Raw genomic sequence first — 25,855 nt, forward strand, 5'->3', positions numbered from 1 at the left:
GTGTGCGTACTCCCACCACCTCGGTACTGTCGGTGCTGGCCGGCTGTTCGATCTTTCTCAACTCGGCACTTGAACTTGTGCACATAGCACGGAATAGAACCGCACGATTGTGAACATAGCATGGAATAGAACCATGTCCACGTTTGAACATAACGTACATATCGACAAGTCGTTCGTGGACTTGGCTACGTAGTTGTGCATCGCTCATTGACAATGCGCTGGCTTACAGGGCGGAAAAGCGATTAGTTTTCTCTCTGCTGCTGCTTTGGTGTATATTCGCTCATATCAGTTGTATGGTGGCATTGGTAGCGCTAAAATTGCTCCCTCCTCTTCTTCGCGTCATCTTGCGTATGTTTGTACGCTTGTTCGATCATCTGATTGTCATGTCCGGTTATTTCCGAAAACAACGTAACATTTTAACTTAAGTTATTGTGAGAAATATATATGTACACATATTAATATTATAACAGAAAAACGTGGATTAGTGTAGTGTACGATTGACTAAGTTTCGTGTAATGTAAATCTATCTCGACGTGAGAAATAACTTGCTAGAAAGAGTGTGACAATTGTTGGTTAGTAAACGTGCAGCAGTATTTTTAAAACATGGATATAATCTTGACTCGTGGATTGAGATTTAGCTTCGAATTCGGCAATGCCTCGACATTGCTGACGAAGTATCTTCCGTTATCAACGTGTTGTATGTGTCGCGTGAACACAACACGGTGGAAGTCAGCATTTCCCGGTAAGCTCAGACATGCCGAACATCAAAAAACGCCATTCATGTGCGTTATTAGAATTGTTTCGCTTGCAGAAAGATATCATCGGTACAGACCGGCATCGTATAATTCTTTAGGTTTTGTAAATAATATACTTGGGTATCAAAGATCACTAAGACAGAATGTTAACAAAAATGAAATCACTTTGGCATTCTATTCGGATATCAAGCAAAATTCTGAGGGTGACTGCAAATCTCCCGAGAAAGAAAAAAAACTATCAGTATTCCAAAAAATGAAACAAATGACTAAAGATTATTGGCATGTTTTAATACCTGTACACGTAATTACATCTATAGGATGGGTAGCTATATTCTATACTGCTGTTAGGAAGTACGTATAGATGCACTTGAAGGGCATACAGTTCATTTCACTGTTATTTACGAATAATGTAATGTGCGTATTTTCAGTGGTGTGGACATAGTACAGCTATTGGAATATTTAAATTTTAGTGAGAGGTATGTGGATTTAGTACGTAATTCAAGCGCAGGTAACTGGGCCATAACTTATGCACTTTACAAGATATTTACTCCGCTTCGATATACTGTTACTATTGGTATGTAGTTTTAATATCTTATATACACCAAATATTTATTTAAATATTTACGTTGTGTGCACTCATATTAATACTAAAACACAGGCGGAACAACAATGGCTATCAGACACCTGAGCAAATTAGGTTATGTAAAAGCACCATCATTCAAACTTAAATCAACAGAGGTGAGTAATACTATACCTGAAATGCAATGTCATCTGGTGAAATTGAAGAAATAAACTATGTTATAACATATAACCACCTGTGTGTCTATATTTGAAATCTATCTTGCCTTTGCTTTTCTTTTTACACGCACACACGGTACAGTCTGCGAGCAAGACTATGAGTAGGTTACCGGTTTTGCTTAATTTCAAGTATATCTTATTGATCTCAGTCGGTTTCGTTCTTTGTGAGGTGTTCTTATCGCGTGAATAATGTAGACCTCTTTATGTTTTATTTAGCAGCGTAACGTATACGCTCCGTAATTTATTTTTAATCGTGTTGTAGCCAGTGCAATCAAACAAGTATGCAGCAGAACACAAGACAAAATTCAAGACAGAGTCTAAAACGGACCGACAAACGGAACCGCCAAAATCGTAACATTTACGCTCGTACTATGTCGGACCTATGTGGGCTCGGCGTAGCTCGAGAATTAACCATATGATAATTATGTATATTTCTGGTTGTATAAATGTAAACTGTATTATGACATAAAGCATACATGTGAATTGAAGTCCTGAATTTTATGTCTATTCTGTATCTCATTTTGAAATGCATTTCCTATGAATACAATGCATTCACCTAAATGTTTAAAACAAATTAGTTTGAATCGCGATTGTCAATACGGATCCAACTTCTTTGTTTTTCAGTCTTGACGAAAGTGCGATACAAACAACACACAAGTTATCGAGTTGCATGTTGTCTTCAATTATCGTCAGAACAAAGAAATGAACATAGATTACAATCCACTGATGATGACTAAATAATAAAGTCGAAACGTTTGGATTCATACTTCATTAGAATTTAATGCATAACACCTTGCAACTGGTTCGAGAGTCCGTTAATCACGATTCAATTTTCTTTGTTTTTTTTTTAAACTAAAGATAGAAATAAAGTCGGAAAATCTCTCAAAAATACAATCACATGATAAAATAAAATTGCTCATTGTAGAATCGTCTTTATTGAAAGATTGTCGAGTTTTTACACATGCTATATGCGATTTAAATAGAGTTATAGTTCTATCTACAATACGCGCGCGCGGACTTAAAGCTCTACTTAAATTTTATATCGAAACAATTAGGTTGTAAAGAGTAACAACACATTTATTTGGCAGCTTGAGTTGTGCGTCTTTCAATAGCTGCGTTTGGCAGAACGCAACCGTTTATGATTTTTGTCATTTTCTGTTGCACACAGTAGCTTTTTAACTATCAACGGTTAAAAAACATCGTAAACCGTTGCACAGTGAGTGCATTCTGCTGAACGCAAACGATTGCTATAATATTGTCACTATCGATACTACACTCATACGCTTCTCCAGTCTTCGTTCTTTGTGCGCCGCGAAAATATCAAACGCGTCACTATAACTCTCGAAGTATACCATTCAATTATTGGTAAACATGAATATTACAGTTCTTATAGTGAGACCGACGTAATCGTTTTAATAAATACCGTCAACACGTTGACTGCCGTGCTAAAAAACCGAATTTGTATGTCTTTATTCGTAATAATAAAGTCGCTTTTATAAATGTACAAAGTACGATGAAATATTTCGCGACGGAGAAAATTCATAGGAATGTTCCCGAAGTTTATTCGTCGTATTTGTCCGTTATAATAAACATGTAGTAAAAAGACCGTGATGAATATTATATACATGCGCTAAAAAGTATGGAGTTTGCGTAACAATAAACCTATTATGCTATTATATCACAGTTGCCTACGCAACTTATTCATCCTACTAAGACCAGTACGTTCGAGGAAAGAATACCTTCGCTAAATAAATAAAGAATCGCATATATATTAAACATGTAACCACTTACTTCTAGATCATCGGTTTTCGATTCGATTAAAACCAAGTGTTTTAGTAATTACGTGCTACGTTTACTGATAAAATGATCCCAAGAGGGCAGTGTAATAATTTCGATTTTCTATCCAGTCTTGAAATTTATGTCAAAATGACACGTTTGTGTAAAAGAAACAATTAATTAATTAAAATCGCGATGTTTCAAGATTCGTTTAAAAACACTTAGTACTCGGTAAATTGACTGTTCTTTCGTATCAATCGTGTGTTGTATAAAATTATGAGCTATCAGTGATAAAATGTATATATATATATATATATATATATATGTATATATATATATATTGTTTTGATATCTTGCGCTTGACGAAAGTATAATAATAATAGCAACTCTATTATTAGCATAATAGATATCATAATAGATTAACAGTTATTAGCAGCGAGAGTCCTGCGCGATACATGATTTATAAACGAATCATCGATTAACTTTTCTATATTAAATTGATATTTTGCAAAGTCGGACTCGTATCATATTCCATTATTCGTGCTCGCAATATTCCTAAATGTAAATTGTTTTATTCGATATATCTTCTATTATGTACGGCACAATTTTCTTAACGTATCGCCAATCGAATAGAAAGAGCTCCCTTTTTGTCCCCCTTCCCCTTTAATCAAGTGTAACTTATACAGTTGGCAGCGTGGTTTCCATGGTATTCGTTATCAAATGACCGTTGTGTATGCGCAGTTCGAAAGAAATTTCCCATAGCAGCACGATTATCAGTGCAACTTAGCCCATAAACTGATAGCTAGCCGACACCGGTTGCGGCGCTCTCGGTTGCGTGTGCGATATGCGTTGGATGTGACACGCACGACACATGAGCCTACCGTCGAGTGGGTAACAGCGTTTATCGGGCTCGTCGGTCAACTGCATACCACAATCCTCGCAAACGTAGCAGTCCACGTGAAAGTCTTTGTCCATAGAAACTACTCTGACTGTCTCCTCAGTTCCCTGGAAAGAAGAAGTTTCATTAAGATTTATTGTTGACGCGCTTGTTGCGCGTCTTAGTGTAATTTAATATTGAGTTAATTGTTAGCGCGCGCGCGCGCACACACACATACCTCAACTGGCGTGATTCCCTTGCCACACGATGCGCACTTGGGCGCAAACATTCTGTGATAATCGTTTACGCAGTAGATCTTATTGTCTACGTCGACGGTGAAAGGAACGCCATCGAGACATTCGTTACATACGCAGCACCTAAAGCAGCCCGGGTGATACGATTTGCCCATCGCTTGCAGTATCTACGGAAAGCACAAAATACAATGTTACTGAATTACAAAGACCTGCGAATTATTACGATCGAGTCTCTGCTTACCATTTCCATAATGAGGTGGCCGCAAATAGCGCATTTCTCGGCCGTTTGTTGGAAACCAGAATACTGTAAAACGAACTTCTATGAGTTGTGCGGACAATTGACAATTGTGCGAGCGATTTAAAACCCTATTTAAACAACTTACGTACCAAATAATCTTCCTCACAATAAACCCTTCCGTGAACGTTATAAAAAGCTTTACCACGGAGCGCCCTTCCACAGGAACAGCATATGAAGCAATTGGTGTGATAGAGGTTGCCCATCGCTTGACAAGCTTGTCCGGCGCCAGTCACTTTCTCACCACATGTATGGCAAATACCTATCAACAAACATTAGCTAAGTTTTACATTTATATAACAATGTTGAGTAATCAACTACTATTAACTCTCTTTTGACATACGCATGTAACATTTTTGTATGAAACAATAATTTAGAAACACGAATTTAAAATGTAATAAGAAGGTAATTTATATTGAAATTATGACAGCAAACTATAAATTAAGGTAAAATTGTGTAAGTAGGATAGAGTCGTATTATTTCGTGGAAACTAAACTCGAAAATTATTTGATGCGAGGGACAATATTGCGCGCGGAGTTCAAGAATACGAAACTCGTGGTGCACCGCGCCGAGAGTTAAAAATATACGCATCGACAGACGCAACAATACGACACATTCATCAGAGCCGATTGCAGTCAAAAACCATCCGGTTCGCCGAACGAGACCAAATAAGTGAACTCACAGCTCTCAATGGGCAATCGGGATCCTGCCATTATCGTAAGCGGCAAGTTCTCGTAACTAGCGGACATAAACGATAACTTTAGTTGTTTCAATTTTGCGACTTGATTTCACTGGATCAGTCTTAGTTCGACTAGTAGAATCAGCCAACGAGTCAAACTGGTCTATCTATAACGAGATTAGTTACCGGCCAACGTGGCCGCGTTAATACGGCCTCGCGTACAGGACGTTACACGAAGAATATTGCCCGTTTCTGTGAGTATAAACACGACTAGGGACACATTACGTTCGCCTAAACGACTGCCACTTCTCGACTGACATTGCTTCGCTCGACCGAGGTTCCTGTCCGCTCGTGGGTTCCTTATTGCGCGCGTTAGGCCGCATTCACATCCATTTTCTAATAACTATTACTGTAATACATATACATAGTAGACTCTCCTGTTTTTTAATTTATCTGTTTATCTAACGTATTCAGCAAAATTATAATATTGTTACTATTTTTCTTTAATTTTCTGATTCTTGCATTAAATCTGATTTTATGAATTGCGTAACTGCTAAATGTTCCTTGAGGAATGCGAGGAAGCCACAGAAATAAGCCACGTTACGTACACACTGTTGATGTAATACGTCGCGTCAACAACATTAGTATGAGCGCTACCTTTTTAACTTTTTAAAGAGTCGTAAGATTAAAGCAGCCAACCTACTTGTGTATGCACTTATGGTGTCGTACACGCGTGTATGGCGTACACTCGTCTTCAGACCTTTACGTAGGAGAAGCGCGAAGTGATACGTGGGCAGAAGTTAACGCGGTGCGCAAAAGAGTGAATGTCAACGAAGTGTACAACATATCGTGGAAAGAAGCATCCGAAACTCGACTCCGTTTTCCGAAACCGGTCTACTGCGAACTCGCGTCGTGGGAATTGGCACGGCGACGACGTGTGTATCGTCGTGCATGCGCCTTTATCGCTTCTCAGAAATATCTAAAATTATGGATTCGCACATATGCGTTGGTTATCGTGTTATGCAAAGCACTCGAGTAAGTCGCGCGCGCGTTTTCCTAATTTTCCCTTTACTGTAAAATATGAAAAACACAAACGCGAGTACAGATTTAAACGTTTTATCGCTCAATTTAGCGATGAACGCTTTGCACAAGAATACACGCAATCATTTTGATAGTAAAATCTGTTTGAAAACAAACAATTTGTTATCAAAAAGGCAGCGATTACGTGCTGTCAATCGGCATTTTTTTACTTTGCTTACTGGGCAGAAGTTGAGATGCAATAAACGAATACGATTGTTAAACTTTGGAGAAACCATAGATACGCAATGCGTATTACTTGTTGAGAGAGTTGCTACTAACAATAAGAAAAGTATAGTTATTGTGATGATTGACTACTTTTATGTCAATATGAATCTTTATGTATGTGTGCCACTTGCGTAAAAAAGTGAGAAAGAGAAATTTGTTTCGAATGAGAAAGATCACTCTTACTTGTGAACTATTCTCGAGGAGTTGTTTAGTGAGTCGAAGAAATCGCGAGTTTTAAGATATGTCTACAAAGTGTCAATTTCTAGCTTATGATACAATCGAATAAATATTGCAGGTTTTTTCTCACCAAAGTATTCTCCTTCCTCTTCCTGCTTTTCCATTTCTTCTTCTAGTTGTCTTGTCAACTCTTCAATTTTCCTTTCTGCTTCTGTCGGTCCCTGCTCAAAAGTAATTTATAGTCAAATTTACTATTTAAAAAAATGTCTAACATATATTGTTATCTCTATTTAAATTACATTTAAAGAGATTTTATACACAAGAAGTACTATTCTTTATGATCTGACATGAATTCCGTGAAAATATTGCAAAACATTATTATTTCTACGTTGTTGCTACATCGATTTTTATATGCCGGTACAAAGCAAAAAGCTGTAGAAAAACGAAATACAAAAAATGTAAAATAACGCACGGAAATACGACCATCTCATGAATAAAATATCATCCGTCGAATGGAAGTCGCTTGTCAACGGCGAGCAATTTACAGGCTATGATTCACCAAACGCGTGAAGAAAGAATTCTGCGAATGGCATCATAAACGATTTTCCAAACTTTTTGTTCAGATAAAACTACGTATTAACAGCAAAAAATTGTTACAACAAGATCAGTAATTCTTGAAGATATTACCGATGATTAGTAGTTTATGTTACTAATAGCTTATGTTAAATAATGTATGTTAAAGAAAATTGCGAAGATTATTGTCGGTTGTGAGTCACGCAAAAATATTCTGAAGCAAATAGTTGACTTAATTCCATGTTGTGTGATTACAGACGTACGTATTACGTTTTAAATTATACCATTATAACATTACGATTAACTTTAAGTCTTTTGCCATAACCGTTACATCCCAAACAGAAAAAAATAATGGTTAAAACAGCTTTAATAATGCATAATATAATTCTAAAATAGAAATATGTGTAAGTGAGAAATATATATATTACACAAAATGCTAGTAAAATTATCTTTGATATAACACAGATAGAAGAGCTTTAAGCATGCTTTTTAATATAGTAGTTAGTCAGAGACTTTAGGAAAATGTGTTACTTTGTGTGAACAAATGACATTAATGTACACACACATCGGTAATGTATCCAAATCGTATTGTTTGCGACAAGCATATGTTATTCAAATGAAGTAAGATTTATGCTTTGATGAATTTGGAACGCATCAGCATTATCTATCTCACTTGTATGAATTTTATATATAGTCTTTGTGGCATTCAGCCAAAGTGTACACACTTGATGTACATTATGATCAACGAGTTTCCTTAACCCACTTAACGCAATTCATACGCTATTCCCGGTTCTTTCTCAAAGTAAAAACATGCAGCAATGTTAACAAACGATAGTGCAATGGCGATGCAGGAGACAGGGAAAGAATTATACACATGCATAAGGATTTTTAAAAAATACAAATTTGTTATACAGAAGTACAAAGGTTTTAAAAGCGCAAGAATTTTTAACAGAAACTTTGCGAACAATAACGACGAATTTACCGAAGGTTTAGAAATGACATTGTAAGGTAGCAATCCTTTCCCGGGTGTAGGCTTGATTGGTGGACTGACAGACTTTTTCTCTTCTACTTCCGGATTGGAAGATCTTTGCAATATATGCATCCCTGCATTGTTTGATAATACAGGTCCTGCGACTCCGCTCGTGACACCGGGAGGAAGGCTAGTGATTTTAGGACTAGTATTGGTGTCAGTTTCATGAGATGCAGTCGAAGCACTAGTAACAGGAGCTTGCACCTGTCCACGTACAGGACTTCCAATAGTATTGGATGAAAGAGACAGTCCATGTCTGGGCGAATTAATTACATTCTGCGATACAATATCTGACGACATCTGAGCATGCGTTGGACTTGTTTTTGGAGATTCTCTTGTTGCATTGTTGTTAGCAATTATAGCTCTAGTAGGATCACTTCGATTTGGAGAATATAGAGGTGAACTCCTCGTAGCTGAGGTATCTGATAAATCTGATATATAGTTTCTGTCATTTTGTTGTAGCGCGCCTAGTCTCAAGTGTTCGGTGGAACGATTTGAAGAATAAACAGGAGAATTTCTCACCGGAAAATCCGATCGATTCTCTTGATGATAATAATTTCTATCATTTTGAGGCATTGCTCGATTTGGAGAATAGCACGGTGGATTGCGACACGCTGTCTGTTCTCCTGAGCGAATCCCGTATACCGGGGAATTTCTAGCTTGTGAATCTCCTGTAAAATTCGCATTTGTAGTTCTCGAAGAAGCTTCAATATATTGTTTGTAATTCTGTGAATTATCCTGTCGATACTGAGGAGATTGGTTATTATCAATCTGATTTGTAGCACGGAATCCTTGTTGCCCGCTTACAGTGTTGTCCAATGAACTGCGATAATGATGAGGTTCTGGTGGTAAGCGTATCGGAGGAGATTCACTGTGATACGGTAAACTAGATCTAGGAGACTGTTGTTGATCAGAGCTGCTGTAATTAAAGTTTCTGTTTGGCGGTTGTAGTTCAGAAGGAGGTACATAAGCGCTTCTTCCAGACTGATGATCCGAAGAGGTAGAGGATGAGCTCTGTAAGTACCTAGATGGTTCAATCGATCGTAAATTCGAATCATAACTTTGACCACGTATACTTCCACTTCTTTGTTGGGTATATGATAAATTTTGAGACATTCGTTGAGACTGATTCACTTTTCCGGTCATAATAACATAATCACCGCCATTGATATTCGCTGGATGATAATAATTTGGAGGAACTTGAGGTCCTGGCTTATTTTGCATGTTCTCAGAAAAATGTACTTCCTGTATATTTTCGTATACTGGCGGAGCCTCATAAGGAGGTAATTCTTTTGCTGGTGATGCATTTTGGTAACGATTGCCTGTTGGCACTTGTGGCTGAGCTTTCCTGAAATTTCCTTCATACGACTCGCCAACCAACGAACCTCTAGGACTGCTTTTGGGACTTTTTCTAGATTCTATTGTATGATAATAAGAAGGCTGATTTTGCTGCGGATAATAATCTATATTTTCATAAACAGGAGCTTGTTGGTGATTTCCACGAGCCTGATTTTGTTGCTGCTGTTGTTGCTGCGCGCTAATTTGTTCTACTGGCTTGGGGGTAGCAAAACGTGAAGCAGCTATTATATTTTCACGTTCGTACAATTTATAGTCGGTGGTAGTTGTCTGTCGAGAAACATCTGAAGAATTGCTTTCAATAAAGCTCTCAATAGCACCGACCGGTCTACCGGACGTTCTGCCGTCATATCTGTTTCTAGATACAGGTACTTGGCCCTCAGGTCTAGAGCCTGATACTCTGGACACATTCGACGTATTACCGTCGGTGTCATCCCCAAGATTCAAGTAACCTAACTTTTGTACGTAGGAAGTATCTGCTGAATTGCACATTAGCAGAGATTCTTGTTGGCACGTCGATAACGGATGACTCAGAATGTCGTCTAACCCTTTGTGTGCACTTCAATCGAACTCTCAGAATCAAGACACTGTCGATGAGTTTATCTCAAAACGATTCAACATTATATACGTTGTGATATCTCATCATCATCCCGATTGTTAAACAGATTTCTCCCAACTATGCTCCTTCCCTCTCTCTTTCGCTTACAACTCTTCTTACATACGCGTTCTCGTAATCTCACGAGACAAACACGAAACCCAAAGCTAGATGTATGTCGTGCGTACGGAACCGCAACAACAAGGCTCTTATTTCTTCCTTGATTTCGGGCTACGCCCCTCGATCAAGGCGCTTCGGATCGCGTCACTGCTTCCCAAGTGCCGACACTCCGATCGGAGCACACCTCGGGCTCCTCTCGTTACAACACCGAAAAATCACCACCTGCGAAAATTTATGCGACGGCGCAACACGCACGTAACAATGCTCAGACAAGTTAGCGTGCATCGTCTTCTGTCAAGACAGAAATCTGCGATAGGTGTCGCGACGCTTTACAACTATTCTGTTCGCGAGATAGTTGTTGCTTTTGCTAGTGGCGCTAAAAGTAAGTTCCAAGCAATGCTGTTCAGCAATGGAAAATTCTTTGATGGTAACTTCTGAAATAGAATAACAGATGGTGCCATCGGTGGCATGAATGAGAAGTGCAGACATTTTATATGTGTAACCGTTTGTAGGATATCAAGTTTTATTGTTTATATTTAAATTTGATAAATACAGACAAAACACTTTATGTACAAAAAATTGCTGAATTCCGAACATGTATGAAGAAGATGTTTTTGAGATGTAGAAATTGGAGAAAAAAGGCAAAACTTGCCAACTTAACGAGCCTAGTGCTCAATGAGGAGTTGAATCCGGTCTTTTAGCTCTCTCGAAGAGGGGATATGATGGATCATCTTGACCTACGTGTCGTCGAGGTCTCTTGTAAATCTACTGATTGCTTTTATGACTGCTACTACACATTATGTATCATTATGTACATAGAGTGCGAATTATATTGTACTTTTCTTTAAGTGAGAGTAGATTGAATTTTTGTATTTAAAAAGCAATTTTTATAATAAAAACAGAAAAGAGATACTTCTTTTTTAACGCAACAATATCAGATAAACGAAATTCAAACGATGACAAGCGATGTTCACGACAGATTTCTTAAAAAAAAACCCCAAGGTTAGAATAGAAACCAGCAACAGTGTCTGTTCTCGCGTGTTGCAGTTGTGACTACTGTGTACGGAATAATAATGTAATTCCTCTTACTCTTTTTCTATTTACTTTACACTTCGATGTACAACTGTCTTGGAGAAAAAAAATAATAAAACTTTAAAGTTTTATGCCGAATTAAATTACAAAAATGTTGCCACTATATTTGATAGATTACAATTTTACATTTCTTGTGCAATACCTATGGTATAATTTTTTTTATTTATTTTGCAAATAGTTTGTTTTACGTATATTTTGTATTTTAATTCCTTAAGATTGGACTTTTGTCGTCACTTTTTAAATGCGCTTTCATTCTAATTAAATTTAATTAGCTTTCACGCATGGCCTATAAAGATAGCGATTTCCAGCGCAATTGCAGTGGGATTCAAGATTCAGGATAATCGGAGGCTTGTGTGCAATCGCGCGATTCATCTCGTGATCGATGAATTCTGAGAAATAGGTCGGCGATGAAACTAATTACGCATAATGTATCGTATTCTCTTAGTTTTGTTGTTTCTTCTTATACTAAACTATAACATTTTCAAATGAATAGATTTAGTTATTCCCGCGAACATTTGAATTAATCGGATGTAGCTTTATATTTATTATACTTATTATTGCAACGTGAAACTTAATCACGAGAGATCGACAATATGCTTAAGTAAATAATGAAATCAAATACAGAAAATTACAAACTTGTGATAATTAAAACTTACAAAGTACATTTCTTATTTAATACAAGTTACATTGCCGCATTAAAAAAAAAAAACAGATATCATTTAATCTCGCAGTTGAAGAGTTGAGCCGATTAAAAAGTCTACGTACATCCGATCAGATTGTTACCGCAATGACGCGTCGCTGTCTCTTGTTGTAATCACGTCTCCTTCTCGTCCTACGCAGGAAAGGAACCAACTTTTCAGCCGTCGTATATCGCAGCTGTTCGCCGCGCAGCGCGATAAGCGTGGGTGTCGTGACCTCGCTCAACGAAAACCTTATATTTCCGAAAGGTGAGGAAAAAACGCAGCCTTTAAAACCTTCTCGTACCACCCACGAGACAGTCGGCACCCACGTTTCGCCAGGCACCTGCGCGACTAGCCGGCCGCGTTGGCTAATACCGGTTGATCGATCGATCGCGGTACCGGCTTGTGACGCAATCTCAAGTTTCTCGGGGGTTCGATTGCTGATTAATTCGCGAGTATCGCAGCGGTGTCTATAGCTATATGCGCTGTCCATATGCTCTCTTTCTATTGTGCCTATAAACAATAAGGTTCTGTGAACTACGCGCACACATGGACACAGAACGATGTTTATATACCATATAGCAATAGCAAATGTCGAGACATCCAGTTTTAGTTTTAATAATGTCTCGATGTCTTGTGTAAGTTTTCGTAATTTGTGAAATTCCCTTAATATTGCAAACTGTATTATATGATATTTTCAGAACAATATTATAGACAAGACGTAAAAGTATGTCCACTATATAATCTAATTTCTTATCGTTGCAAGATAGACCGCTCCGGTAGTTATCGCGTGAGCGCGCACATACGCACAGTGCAACACGTACGCATTACAGTACGTGTTGCGTCCCGAGCGGAAGTGCAGTGACCAACACGCACGACACACGTACAGCACATTCCCGTCGCCTTTTGTATGACATAAGGCTTGACACAAGTGTCACGTCGATACGACAATAAATGAGCTGATCGCATTTGTACAAACATGTCTACGCACATGTAAAACTACACGCTCGTGCACATGTAATCATTTTTATACAAGCAGTTTTACGTACATTAATTTTTTCAACACATGATTGAACAACAAACAATCTTACGACAATTCAATTTGATGATGAAAATTCTTCTTTCTTGTTATAAAACAAAAAAAAACGGACTTATTGCAATAAACGTGCAAATTGCGCAAAGCTAAGCAAGTCATTTGAGCGAGGAAACAGAGTGTAACAAAAAATGGAAACGTATGCGAGATATATGATCGTAAAATGTGGATTATGAAACAAATGCTCGTCCGCTATGTGCAAATTTCGTTGACACAATGTCCAGCCCTTGGCAACCCATTTCTTTATGCAGCGACACTGCATTTTGCCGTTACCGGTTTGTGTGTTGTCAAATCAAATTCCTGCGTCTTTCAGGTTGCTTCGAACAGCGGAAGTCTTCTGCGTTCCAACAGCAAGTACACACGCGCGCGTTTCCTTTTCGCGTGCGTGTACAAGTACTCACGTTGGTGTCGGTTTACACATACGTGTGTGTCGATACATATCTCGCTTCTTAGTTATTACCTTGACAAGAATTTGGCTCGAAACCGGTTCACACTCGCAAAACGCGTATGTACCTCTATACGATCTCTTACGCATCGCGGAACTGATACCGGAGTTTTCAAAGCGAACGAAAACGATAATCTTAACTTGTCTCGAACGCCTCCGTTACTTCAGTAGTTTCACAGTCGGCTTGCGAATATTTCCTCTGATTAATAACGAAAAAAGTTCATTCATGTCGGCGAAGATATAGGCATGAGAAGAAGGAAATTACAAAATTGAACTTTAATGGAGATAATGATTGATAATGTGGCGAAATTTCCGCGCATTTTCTCTCTAGATAGGATTTGTCGTGATTTACACAACTATATCCAGAATGATCTTTGTTGCACGTCAAACTGAAAAACGATATAGAAATAAGATACTAAGATAAAAATATCTTATTGTTTTATTGTTGTTAGTTTTAATTCATAAAATTTATTGTCAATTCAAATTAAGTTATTTAAATTGTCATTCATGCGTGATATTAACTACAAATTATGCAATGCTCTTTAATCGCTTAACTTGATAGACACTATAAAAAGTCGAAATTAGCATGAGCTTGATTGTCATTATTGATGAACGTGTCGCGGTGTAAATGTCGGAGGAAATAATCCCGAAACATCCAGTATCCACGACCGCTGTTCCCATCCGATCCCAGGAAGACAATAGACTCACCTGACAAAGAGAGGAGGCCGCTTTCCTTTCTCAGAGTTCTATACAAGCTAGAGCCACGACCAGTTGTGACTGGCTTTTGATCGTTGCAGTCTTAAAGCCGAGAGCAATCCACAAAATAAATGACGAAAGAGAAGAATAAAATGAGTGAGATCAATCAAACAGATCCGTAGAAGATATCACAAAAAATACGCTTCTTTTAAAATTATTTGGGATATACATATTATTGTTTGTCAAATTTTTTGCAAGTTTATAGAATATTTTGATTTAGTTTGATAGATATTGCATAAACGACAATTTGACTAAATTTTTTTTTGATGGAAATCCACTCTTAAAGTCGATTCCTAAAGTTCTATAGGATAGTATTTTGCATAACGTATATGAGAAATCCTCATTTAAATTTCGCATTGTCAGTTTGTAACTTAAGAGCCGAAAGTCTTTATGAATTGTTATTTCACGCTGGTGGAAGTTGGCGTTATTTTTAGAACTTTTTGATATGTGAATATTGCGAAACAAAGTGTCTCGGTGGCCGAATGGGAAGGCGATGACACGGAAAGCCGGAGATTCAAAGTTCGACTTCTGGTCAAAGTATCTTTTTCGCAATATTCTAAAATTAAGAGAGTAAACGGGAATTCCTCATATACGTGATAAAAGTAGCATTCTATATGAATTTAGGAATTAAAATTTTATTTCAAACTGACGTGTAAAAATTTACATGAAAAAAAAATATATACTAGGTGTCCGACAAGTAATGTAAAATCTCTCGTAGGCACATAGAAAAAGTAAAACTGAGTCGAAAAGTCCTGAACCATTTTTGTCTATTACATATGATAAAGAAGTAATTATTGAATAAATCAAGCCAATTAACGCCGACCTTTAGCCGGGCGCACATCAAAACCACGTGCCTGGGTGTGCGTGAGTGCTCCGCGTGAGTGCTTCGCACACCAGGCACGTGGTTCTGACGTGCGCCCGGCTAAAGGTCGGCGCTGATTGGCTTGATTTATTCAATAATTACTTCTTTATCATATGTAATAGACAAAAATGGTTCAAGACTTTTCGACTCAGTTTTACTCTTTCTACATGCCTACGAGAGATTTTACATTAATTGTCAAACACCCTGTACATATATATTTATATATATATATATATATATATATATTTATTTATTTATTTATTTATTTATTTTGCAACATTCAACGTAAGGCTCTCATGACTATTTAAATTTCGTTTTGTCAATTTGCAATTTAAAAGCCGAAATTCTTCATGCTACATTAATTTCAATTCAACGGCCATCTTGGGAGTAATTGTATAAAAGCAATCCGATGCAAGCAAATTGACATAGTAGTTGAAGTACCGCGTTCGACTCGATAACGACCAGCGTAAATAACAGTTTGTCTCTAGAGAGTATGATATAAAGTTACTGTTACATATATTTAAATATTACGTGTATATGTACGGTGTAAACGTGCACGAATTTCAATCAGTTCGTAACACATAATATTCACACAGTGATCTCGATTATTTTTGCTCGTACAATTTCATTCTACATTTGACACGAACGATATTTTACTATAATTTTGTGGATACTGTTCTCTGCAAAGGTGAGACTTTTTGCTTCAATTAGTTTTGACAGCCACACATTTCCGCGCTTGGTTAAGAATTTTATAACTATTGTTATTTGAATGAGTAGTGTTTCATTAGAACAATTTACGTATTTGTCTCGATACTTTTATCTGTGTGTTCCGTGCTATCTTATTATACAAACTTAGCGTTTAGATTAGCATTTATATTTTATATATTCGGATCTGCGTCACAATGTCGAAATAAATTGAATTTTGCATATTATTATTATTGTTATAATATATTATGATGTATTGTTATAATAGCAACACGCAGCGAAATTGATGCAATAATAATTGCATCACGGTATGATACATTTATATTTTTTTTGGTTTTTGCTTTTCTGTCGACATTAGGTTATCGGAATAACAGATAATGTTTGAATGCTGGCTGTCTACTGGTATAATATGTTATTGCAGACTTAGCAAAACATGCTCAGTCGATCTTAATTATCTGAGGTTATGAGATATCGGTTTTCTATAAAAAGTACAGTTTGTGCAAAAAAGTTGTCAAGTCGACTCTAATGCGTCCGCAATTATGCAAATCGTCGCAATTTACGTATCTTGATACAATGATAATACGACTTATTTATTTAAATATATTGATATATTTATTTAAATACACTGATACGTTCAGAAAAAACAGTAAAAGTTACATGCCGACTGAGAAATTATTACTTGTAATAAGATTATTTTACAAAAAACACAAGTAATATTCTTTTAATAACCCATACAGCATCGAAAGATTGCAATGTAAGTTTGCAATGTTATTGAAACGTTTTGTACTGTATGGGAATACAAAGCAATAATTATATTTGCAAAACTAAGTACGGAGATATTCACATGGCATTATCATATGTTACTTATTCAGTGATAGAGGACAAAGGTGGTCCCGACAAAACAACTTCTTCTGTTAGTATGTAAAAAACAAGTTAGTATGTATCATGTTGTATATAAAGTATAAAAATAAGTTGTTTTCTTGCTCTGTCTGTGTGTATGTGAGATTATTTTGATGTATTTATTTATAAAATATTTACGCATCGGTATTAGGAACGACATATATTGTAAATTAATCTTTATATTGAAATAACCGCTGCAAAAAAAATTATTTTTCTTTCTCTAGGAAACGTTTTTTTTGCTGCATTAATTTCGTTCTGCCGGCCATCTTGTAAGTAGAAAAGTATATAAAAGCTATCTGCGTGCAAGTGGAGTGGACATTGGCAGTAAGTGGAGAGCCGTGTTCGATTCGATGACGACCAGCGTAGATAAAAGTTTATTTCTACAGAGTATGATATAAATTTGTTTTTTTGTTTTCTGTCATACATACTTAAATATTACGTGTACATGTACGGTGTAAACGTGCACGAATTTCAATCAGCACGTAACACGTAATATTCACACAGTGATCTCGATTATTTTTGCTCGTACAATTTCATTCTCACATTTGACACAAACGATATTTTAATATAATTTTGGGGATACTGTTCTCTGCAAAGGTGAGTCTTTTTGCTTCAATCAGTTTTGACAGCCATTTCCGCGCTCGGTTAAGAATTGTATAATTATTGTTATTTGAATGAATATTGTTTTATCAAAAATGTTCACGTATTTATCTCGATAGTTCTTACGTATTATCATTATTGTTATCCTGAGTCGAAATTTAGCGTCTACATTGAACCTCAATTTTTGAAAAAAGGAAATTTCGGACGTATAGTAGCGTCAAAGTAGCATCTACTTTTTTTCTTACTCCTACTTTGAGTCTATCAGAGCCTATTTTGAGCCTATCAGAGCCTGCAATGCGCAGCCTGATCTGAGAATTGAACCTTACTTTAAAACTTTAGCAGAAAAAAAAGAAATTTCGGACGTATAGCAGCGTCAAAGTAGGATCTACTTTCTCTCTTACTCCTACATAAAAAAAAAAGGAATTGAGGTTCAATGTAGACTATAGTATACAATTATATTCTAGAATTCATCGAATAAATTCGATTATTCTCATATATTTCAGTTTGTGCACTATGGCATCGAAATCTGTATTACGTGAAATAAAAACCAATGAGACTGTGATCGATTCCGCACCAAAAAAAGAATTGCCAAAACCTTACGAATGGAATATTATATGGGAAAGCGTTTTTGTTTTTCTGTACATTCATGCGATTTCTTTTTATGGATTGCTACATATTTTAAGGATGAGCAAGTGGACGATTATGTGGTGTACGTAACTTTTGTCTCTTCTTCGTTCGTAATGATATTTATAAGATGTATCGATGTTCTAAGAAAATTATAATGTTTGTACAAAAAGTTTGTCAAGTCGGTGAAAATGCGTCCACGATTATGCGATTCGTCGTTATTTACGTATCTTGATACAATGGTAATGCGACTTAAATACATTGATTATATTCAGGAAAACAGTAAAAGTTGCATATCGACTGAGAAATCATTACTTGTGATAAGACCATTTTACAAAAACACAAGTAGTAATCTATCAATCGTGTGCGACATCGTAGTCACTTTCTTAAAGTAAGAAGTTGTGTGATCGATTATTTGTCATTTCTCAGACTTCGTCATTTATGTACTTTCCATAATCGGTACTACCGCTGGCTCTCATAGACTATGGGCTCATCGTGCTTACAAAGCAAAATGGCCACTACGAGTGATTCTGATGATTTTTCAAACTCTTGCTTATGGAGTAAGTTTTGCATTATTTGTTCTCTTAGTTTTATTGTTATTTATTTAATTTTTTTGTGATAATTCTCGTGTGTCGGTAATTATCTTTTGTCTTAACAGCAGTTAAACACGTTGTGAGATTTTTGCGTAATAAATCACAGTATCGTCGGTTTGACTTATTTATTTTTCAGCATCACATTGTTCAGTGGTCCCAAGAGCACAGACTGCACCACAAATTTACCGACACCGACGCGGATCCGTACAACGCACGCAGAGGGTTCTTTTTTTCACACATGGGTTGGCTTGTAATAACTAAGCATCCGGAAGTCACGAGAAAAATGACTCTTCTCGATTTCAGCGATCTCAAACGCGATTTTGTTGTGGCTTTTCAGGAAAAGTAAGATACTTATATCTCCTACATGTCAATGTATTTTGTACGGTGTATCTAAATTATTTTTTTCATTTTTGTTTGTAGATATTATTTTTATTTAATGACGGTGTTTTTTATCGTGCCGGTAATGGTGCCCTGGTTGATGTGGAACGAATCTCTATGGTATTCATTTGTCGGAAATGTCACCAGATATTGCATCACTCTCCATGGTACTTGGTTGGTGAACTCGGTGGCTCACATGTGGGGAATGAAACCATATGACAAGTAACGTATCCGTAATGTTTTTTCTTTTTTCTGCGCGAATATAAGTTAGCGCAACCTATTTAGCACCATTAAATCTAATCAACGGTTTTACTATATGAAAATTACTGATTATAATCAAATAGTGTGGTGCAAATATGACATCTTTGTTACGCAGATCTATCACTCCTGTTGAAAACGCGATTATCGCTTTTGTGACTACCGGCGAAGGTTGGCACAATTATCACCACGTCTTTCCTTGGGATTATAAAGCATCGGAGCTTGGAAATTACTCGATGAATATTACTACAGCTTTTATTGACTTCTTCGCCCTTATAGGGTGGGCTTATGACCTGAAAATCGCATCTCCCGACATGGTGAAAAACCGTATTCTTCGAAATAACAAAGACACTAATGATACCAAAAACAGCAACTGTTTCGAATAAGACATTAAATATATTAAATATATGAGTTCGAAAGAATCTATCTTGGTATATGTACATGGGTATGCAAAAAAATATGTATAATTAAAATAATAAATCTAAAATTTTATGGTATGGGATAAAAAAATCTTACATAATTTGTAAATGATTTCTGAATTCTTGTTTACTCTAAAATAACATTGAAAAATATGATGTTCCCATAGCAAAAGCAAACTATTTCTAGATGTGAAGTGTGTAATAAATCAGTGAAGAATTTACGTTTTTAAATACTAGGGACATAGTAAAACACTGTAATAAAAACAGTTCTTTGTTTTTCAATACGCAAATACCTACGCATTGTTTCTGAAACTTATTCCAAGTTGAATCTCGTATAGATGAGTGCGATATGATACTTGTAAAATGTGAACCTAGTTTATTTGATGTATCGAAGGAGAGTAACAAGTTTAAGTACTGATGTATCACGGTGATTCAAAAACTACGTGCCACTTTCTTCGTGCAAATTCATTACTTCTGTCGAAATCGTGACTGTCGCTGTTCTGACTTGCGGCAAAGCCTGCCACAAATTATCATCGTGTCTTTTCGTAGGACTATATGGCGACGAAGCTTTGACATTATGCAATAAATAGTATTACAGCTTTTTATCAACTTCTCCACATTTTAGGATGAACTTTTTAGAACATAAAAACTTTCAACATTGTGAAAAAACGCGACTTTGTTGTGCGTGAACTTGGCGCGAGGCACTACCGTGTTTCTTGATATTCACGTTATGAAGAACTTAATTTGGTTCTCTCACGCGATTCAGAGGAAGGCCGTTATACGCGAAGGACGCTTCCCACGTTATATCGCGGCAGATGTGCGATACCGTTTGTTTATTTTGTACAGACGTTTGCAATCGTAAATATATATATACGGTAAAAATATTGCCAACATGTACGGATCAGTTATGATCCCATCAGCAGACGATTGTTTTGTAATTTGCACTAAATTTTCTGACTATTTTCTCGCTATTCCGTTAGGTGAGAAATTTTTACAATACCGTTTTTTACGTACGGTAAATGCTACGGTTTCATATGTGATACTACTAAACAAAAATAAATGACAATTTCCATTCCACTTACTTTCTTATTGTTAGAAAAATTCTTACAAGCCGGATCACGTTAATGAGAGACACTGAGACGAGTCTCGCATGGCACATCGAATAAAGTTACGACAAGATAACTGAAAACGGGATCATGGCTTATATCAGAGAGAAGAATGAGAGCGACCACGGCCATAAGAGAATGTGTAATCACTTTTCGTGGATATGGTTCTATTCCGTGCTATGAGAACACCGACGTGGTGGAGATACGCACAAGCGAGAACCGCCGTCACACATTAACATATGTCTGCACTCTTCCACGAGCCCACACGGACGGCGGTTCTCGCTTGTGTACGTATCCCCACTACACGTTCGTGTTCTCAGCACAGAATAGAACCATGTCCACGAAAAGTGATTACACATTCTCTTATGGCCGTGGCCACTCTTATTCTTCTCTCTGCTTATATGTACGTATATGTAAGATCGAAAGAATGTTGAAGATCGAGAATCGATGAGACTAGTCTCGGTTCGTCGAGGTCGCACGAGACGGTCACGCGCCGCCAGTTCTACGGTATGAGTGTCGAAACACTGAGGACAGTCTCTGAAATCTGTCGTCGATAGATTCAGACTTTTAAATGCAAAACAAACTGTGTGACAGAACACACACATAAAATACATGTACAAAAAATAAAAACTTTAGACACATATAAATAAATGTTATGAAATATATTATATTAAACATTAACTATGCACATTTATATTTGTAAATTTTTGTTTATAATCGCAAAGTTAATAAATTTTGAAAGCTTTTACAATGTATACAAATAGTACAAATTAGTTATAACCAATTTTATTTTCTTATTGTTATTTCGTAGCGCTCTGCTTTCTCTTATTATTTGTCTGTCAGTTAGGCGAACAGAAGCATTCAATTTTCTCTAGTTGTTTCGCCGGAGCGCGAGTCATGAATCGCGAATGAAAGAAATTGCGCGGAAAAGTCTGCAACTTGTGGCTACCGGAAATATTAAATTCATACCAGACGCAAGAGTGTGATATTTTCAGCATACCGAGCAAATACGCCTTCGCCGGAACTGCATAACTGCAGTGAAAACTCGATCGTAACTTCACGGTATCCTGAAATATTAAGTGGTGATAATTAATGTGCTCTCGTAGAGAATGCGGGCAACGTGTTTCAGAATCTATCTCGCCAGTGAACATTTGATACACGCTCGATATCAATCGGTTTTATATTGTATTTATTATAATATTACTTATGTCATGCTTACACGTTATTACTTCTAGTGTGAAATAGAAATCAGTTATTCATAGATGACGTAGTGAGTAAAAAATTTGTATTTCCAACATTGACAGGATATTATATAAAAACGTTTTTAAAGAAATTACAAAAACGGTATAGATACGTTAAAGAAAATCGAAAGTGCTGATTTAGAAAGTGTATATGAGATGTGTTTCTGAAGGAGATTAAGAAATAGAAGCAAAAGATTGTATTATTAATAATTTATTATTAATAACGTTTAGTTTCTGATAAATATTAGGAAATCCTTAAGATGTTTAAAATATTTACAGTATGAATGAAAGTAAAAACTTGCACTTTTATTTTCTCTCTTTCTTTCATCGTAAAAAATCGATCTCATTACTTAATGATATAGAACGGAACTTAATTTGTTACAGAATGAATCATTTGAATGACTTTACACGCGATCAGCTTGATCGGGGCCAACTTGAGAAAATGTTCGATTCATTCAAAGAGAACAAGAATAACGTGACTGTAATTTATATTATATATAACATTAAATAATACATATTATACATATAATTTATTATACATATAATTATAAATTGCATATAATTATAAATATGTAATATTATTTATAATTATATTATACATATAATTTATTATATATTTATAATATTATACTTTATATTGTATTATATGTATTATATACATACTACAGTAATGTCACTGACCTCGGCCGCGCGGCCTTGGTGGGGGGGAGGGTCACTGACCGCGGCGGGGTCAATGACCTCGGTCGCGCGACTGCGGTGGAGTCACTGACCTCGGCCACGCGACCGCGGCGGTGTTACTGACTTCAGTCACGTGATTACGGTATATATATATATATATATATATATACATATATGCGTATGTGTGTGTAGTATATATAAATATAGAATATTACATATAATATATATAATATTCTCTTTTTTACCCTTTTCCCTGTCACTTGACTTTAGTCACGTGTTGTTTTTCCACTTCTCTCTCTCACTATTTTATATTTTATATTTTACTAGGACAATAACTCATAGATTTTAGAGTCGCTAAACAATAGTTCAGACGGATTCTGGAACAATGATTTAAGTAAGAGATTAGCGACTGCCGAGTGATTTATCTCCTATCGGCGCGTGTTCATTGTCTCTGGAGAACGTTTACAGTCAAACAAATTGTCCCTGAACGTGACAAAACGCATGACTGCAACTCTCAACACGCAACTCTGAGCGTTGTCACATATAAATGCTCGTAAATCCAGCTGCGGATCACCGATGTTTGCTTTCCATTAGGTCCTACAAGCCGTGTAATTCTCCGACGATAAATCGCACACAGCGGCAGATATTTATTTTAGTACTTACAACGTAAACCTGACGCAATTAGTCCTTGCATAAGCCAAAATAAAACTTATAGTTTGTAAGGCAATTACGAAAGTTGCCAAAGGTAAATCGATTTAATTAGATTACTGGTCTCTCATAATTCTCGCGACTTTCTCTCCATAGTTATCGCAACGAAGATTTTTCTCACCGTTAAATCAAATTAAGCTTAAAAAAATCGGAAATTCCCAGCCAATCAACGAAAAGTACATTGTTTCATTATGCTTCTTCTCGTTAATGCATCTTGTATAAAGAGCACGTTATCAGTCAGCGATATCTTGCAATAAAAATTATTTGAAAGTTGCATAAAAAGTTATTACTAGTTTAGTTTAGTGTATATTTTAAGATATTTTACTTTTTAAAACTTACTTTAAAAAACTGACTGCAAAATATGAAGATTGAGAAAAAGTTTACTGAAAGTTATGCCATTCGTCTGATTGCAAAACTGATCTCATCGCACTCGACGCTATGTTCGTAATTTATTTACAAGCTGTTCACGGATATTAATGGAAATTCTTGTATATTTGCATGAGAGCATCATGGCAACGCGTGTTACTCCAGTCGCTCTTGTGTATCTTCTTCCCGGTATACCGTTATCTTCGAAAGTGACAAAGAGAGAGAGAGAGAGAGAACGTTGTATGGCTTTTGTTTCTCCACGAGCCACCAATTGTTAAAAGTGTCCTCCTCTCCGTTTAGCGGAAATTCTGCTCCCGTTTGTCGGATACGCGCGAGCCTCGCCTCGCCACATTGCACAATATTTTTGTGCCCATACGCCGCAGTCGTGTAGCTTGGCGCGGGCTTCTACAATCGTGCGCGTGGGTACGCGAGTACAATCCAGTAACGCAAGTGCGTAGACGCAACCCAAGCCGACGATCGCTAGCGCAATTCGCAGCGAGGCACGAAATGATAGTAGGAAGTTGCGACAACTTGTGCGGTTCTCTGAGAACTTTATATATTAGCTGGTAAGAAAGTAAGAAAGATGTATGATAATCAATAAAATTTAATTAACATAAGTAACATTTAAATTAATTACATCATCTAAAAGAATGAAAACAAATTTAATTTTTTAGTATATAGCACGTGTAACTATCGTGACATTATAAAATTCAAACTTGAAAATAAATGTATGACAATGTGTGTAGGCGTATATAATTACGTGGCACAAAACTAGATCAAAGTTGTCCGAGAAAATGGCAAATTTCCATTTTATTTCGTTATGGTTTGATAGGTGTGGTTCCGCCGGAAACGAATTAAGCGCCGACGTCGTGCCGGAAATGCACGGCAAGACCACGTAAAACAGATCAGACCGTTATTGTTCGTCACGAAATCGAGGCCGCGTTGCGGAAGTAGCGGAAGTACGTGGCGTTGTTTCCTGAAACGAGTGAAAATGTTTGACGAAGGAAGATTCGATCTCAGCGAGATAAAGAAAGTAACTCCGCGAGATGATTAATTAAAAATAAAGCGCACTCGCACTAATTAAGTTTCTACTCCGCACTGAGATCGTTTCTCTTATTTTACATCTGATACTGCATTTTTTTTTCTCCAGGAACTAGAGACCGGAAATTATGCGTCTCTGGATAATAGCAATTCCAACAGAATACAATTATACGTACATTAGCCACGCGGAAGAGTGAAGTTTTGTAATGGCAGATGAAGATTAGATCAAAACGATAAAATAGACCACCCTTATATAAAATTAAAAAAAAACGTGTGTAAAATGTCCAACTGGCTTGTCTTGAACAATCAGAACATTTAATGCAATAAGGTGAAGTCAATGAGATCACGGGATCAGCGAACGAGTTTTATGCTAAGATCCAGTTGAATTCCGATCTCCATTCACCGTTCTTACCGTGACGTACGTAAAATGTAGTGGCAGAAGCAAGAACAAGGTATGATATAAGTGTGATATGTAATTAGCTTTATGGTTGATTACGCCATGAAAGTACGATACAATACTTATATGACTTTGCATGTTCTCCCGCTATACCGTAACGCAATTCCGCTATCATTTTTCCTATCTCACGAACCTTCTCTAACTTTTTCCACGAACATGACTATCAATCCGTCGCTTCGTCTTTCATCGCGACTTGCTTGGTATAATCATATCGAAGTGTTTTATCACGTGGAAACACAGACTAATAGCACATCGCTAGGGTG

The 25,855-nt window shown here is 36.6% G+C and overlaps 3 protein-coding genes across 9 annotated transcripts; 2 read left to right on the forward strand and 1 right to left on the reverse strand.

Annotated features, from left to right (window-relative positions):
- The first annotated feature begins 123 nt into the window (after nt 1–123).
- On the forward strand, nt 124–2,041 carry LOC109852452 (protein FAM210A). 2 transcript variants are annotated; one of them, XM_020423641.1, is made up of 6 exons: nt 124–742; nt 812–1,106; nt 1,184–1,329; nt 1,414–1,493; nt 1,636–1,654; nt 1,816–2,041. In XM_020423641.1, the coding sequence occupies exons 1-6, from the start codon at nt 604–606 to the stop codon at nt 1,872–1,874; spliced, it is 738 nt and encodes a 245-aa protein (XP_020279230.1). In that variant the 5' UTR covers nt 124–603; the 3' UTR covers nt 1,875–2,041. The 2 variants fall into 2 exon arrangements, with proteins under 2 accessions (XP_020279230.1, XP_020279222.1); XM_020423633.1 differs by lacking the exon at nt 1,636–1,654 and having other exon boundaries at nt 132–742.
- A 419-nt stretch (nt 2,042–2,460) lies between these two features.
- LOC109852500 (LIM domain-containing protein jub) lies at nt 2,461–10,915 on the reverse strand. The gene is made up of 6 exons (XM_020423708.1): nt 8,472–10,915; nt 7,047–7,137; nt 4,848–5,017; nt 4,702–4,764; nt 4,445–4,627; nt 2,461–4,334 (listed from the first exon to the last, which is right to left on the reverse strand). Exons 1-6 carry the CDS (start codon nt 10,365–10,367, stop codon nt 4,113–4,115), a joined length of 2,625 nt encoding a protein of 874 aa, XP_020279297.1. The 5' UTR covers nt 10,368–10,915; the 3' UTR covers nt 2,461–4,112.
- Nucleotides 10,916–15,956: 5,041 nt separating this feature from the next.
- On the forward strand, nt 15,957–21,072 carry LOC109852387 (acyl-CoA Delta(11) desaturase-like). 6 transcript variants are annotated; one of them, XM_020423507.1, is made up of 8 exons: nt 15,957–16,206; nt 16,961–17,155; nt 17,348–17,720; nt 18,227–18,432; nt 18,777–18,907; nt 19,077–19,282; nt 19,361–19,540; nt 19,695–21,072. In XM_020423507.1, exons 4-8 carry the CDS (start codon nt 18,237–18,239, stop codon nt 19,960–19,962), a joined length of 981 nt encoding a protein of 326 aa, XP_020279096.1. In that variant the 5' UTR covers nt 15,957–16,206; nt 16,961–17,155; nt 17,348–17,720; nt 18,227–18,236; the 3' UTR covers nt 19,963–21,072. The 6 variants fall into 6 exon arrangements, with proteins under 6 accessions (XP_020279096.1, XP_020279113.1, XP_020279122.1 ...); XM_020423524.1 differs by having other exon boundaries at nt 17,348–17,510; XM_020423533.1 differs by having other exon boundaries at nt 16,961–17,140.
- Nucleotides 21,073–25,855: the final 4,783 nt, after the last annotated feature.

The sequence above is a fragment of the Pseudomyrmex gracilis genome, unplaced genomic scaffold, assembly GCF_002006095.1.
Source record: "Pseudomyrmex gracilis isolate BER0280 unplaced genomic scaffold, ASM200609v1 scaffold_1, whole genome shotgun sequence".
In the NCBI taxonomy this organism is placed as follows: domain Eukaryota; kingdom Metazoa; phylum Arthropoda; class Insecta; order Hymenoptera; family Formicidae; genus Pseudomyrmex; species Pseudomyrmex gracilis.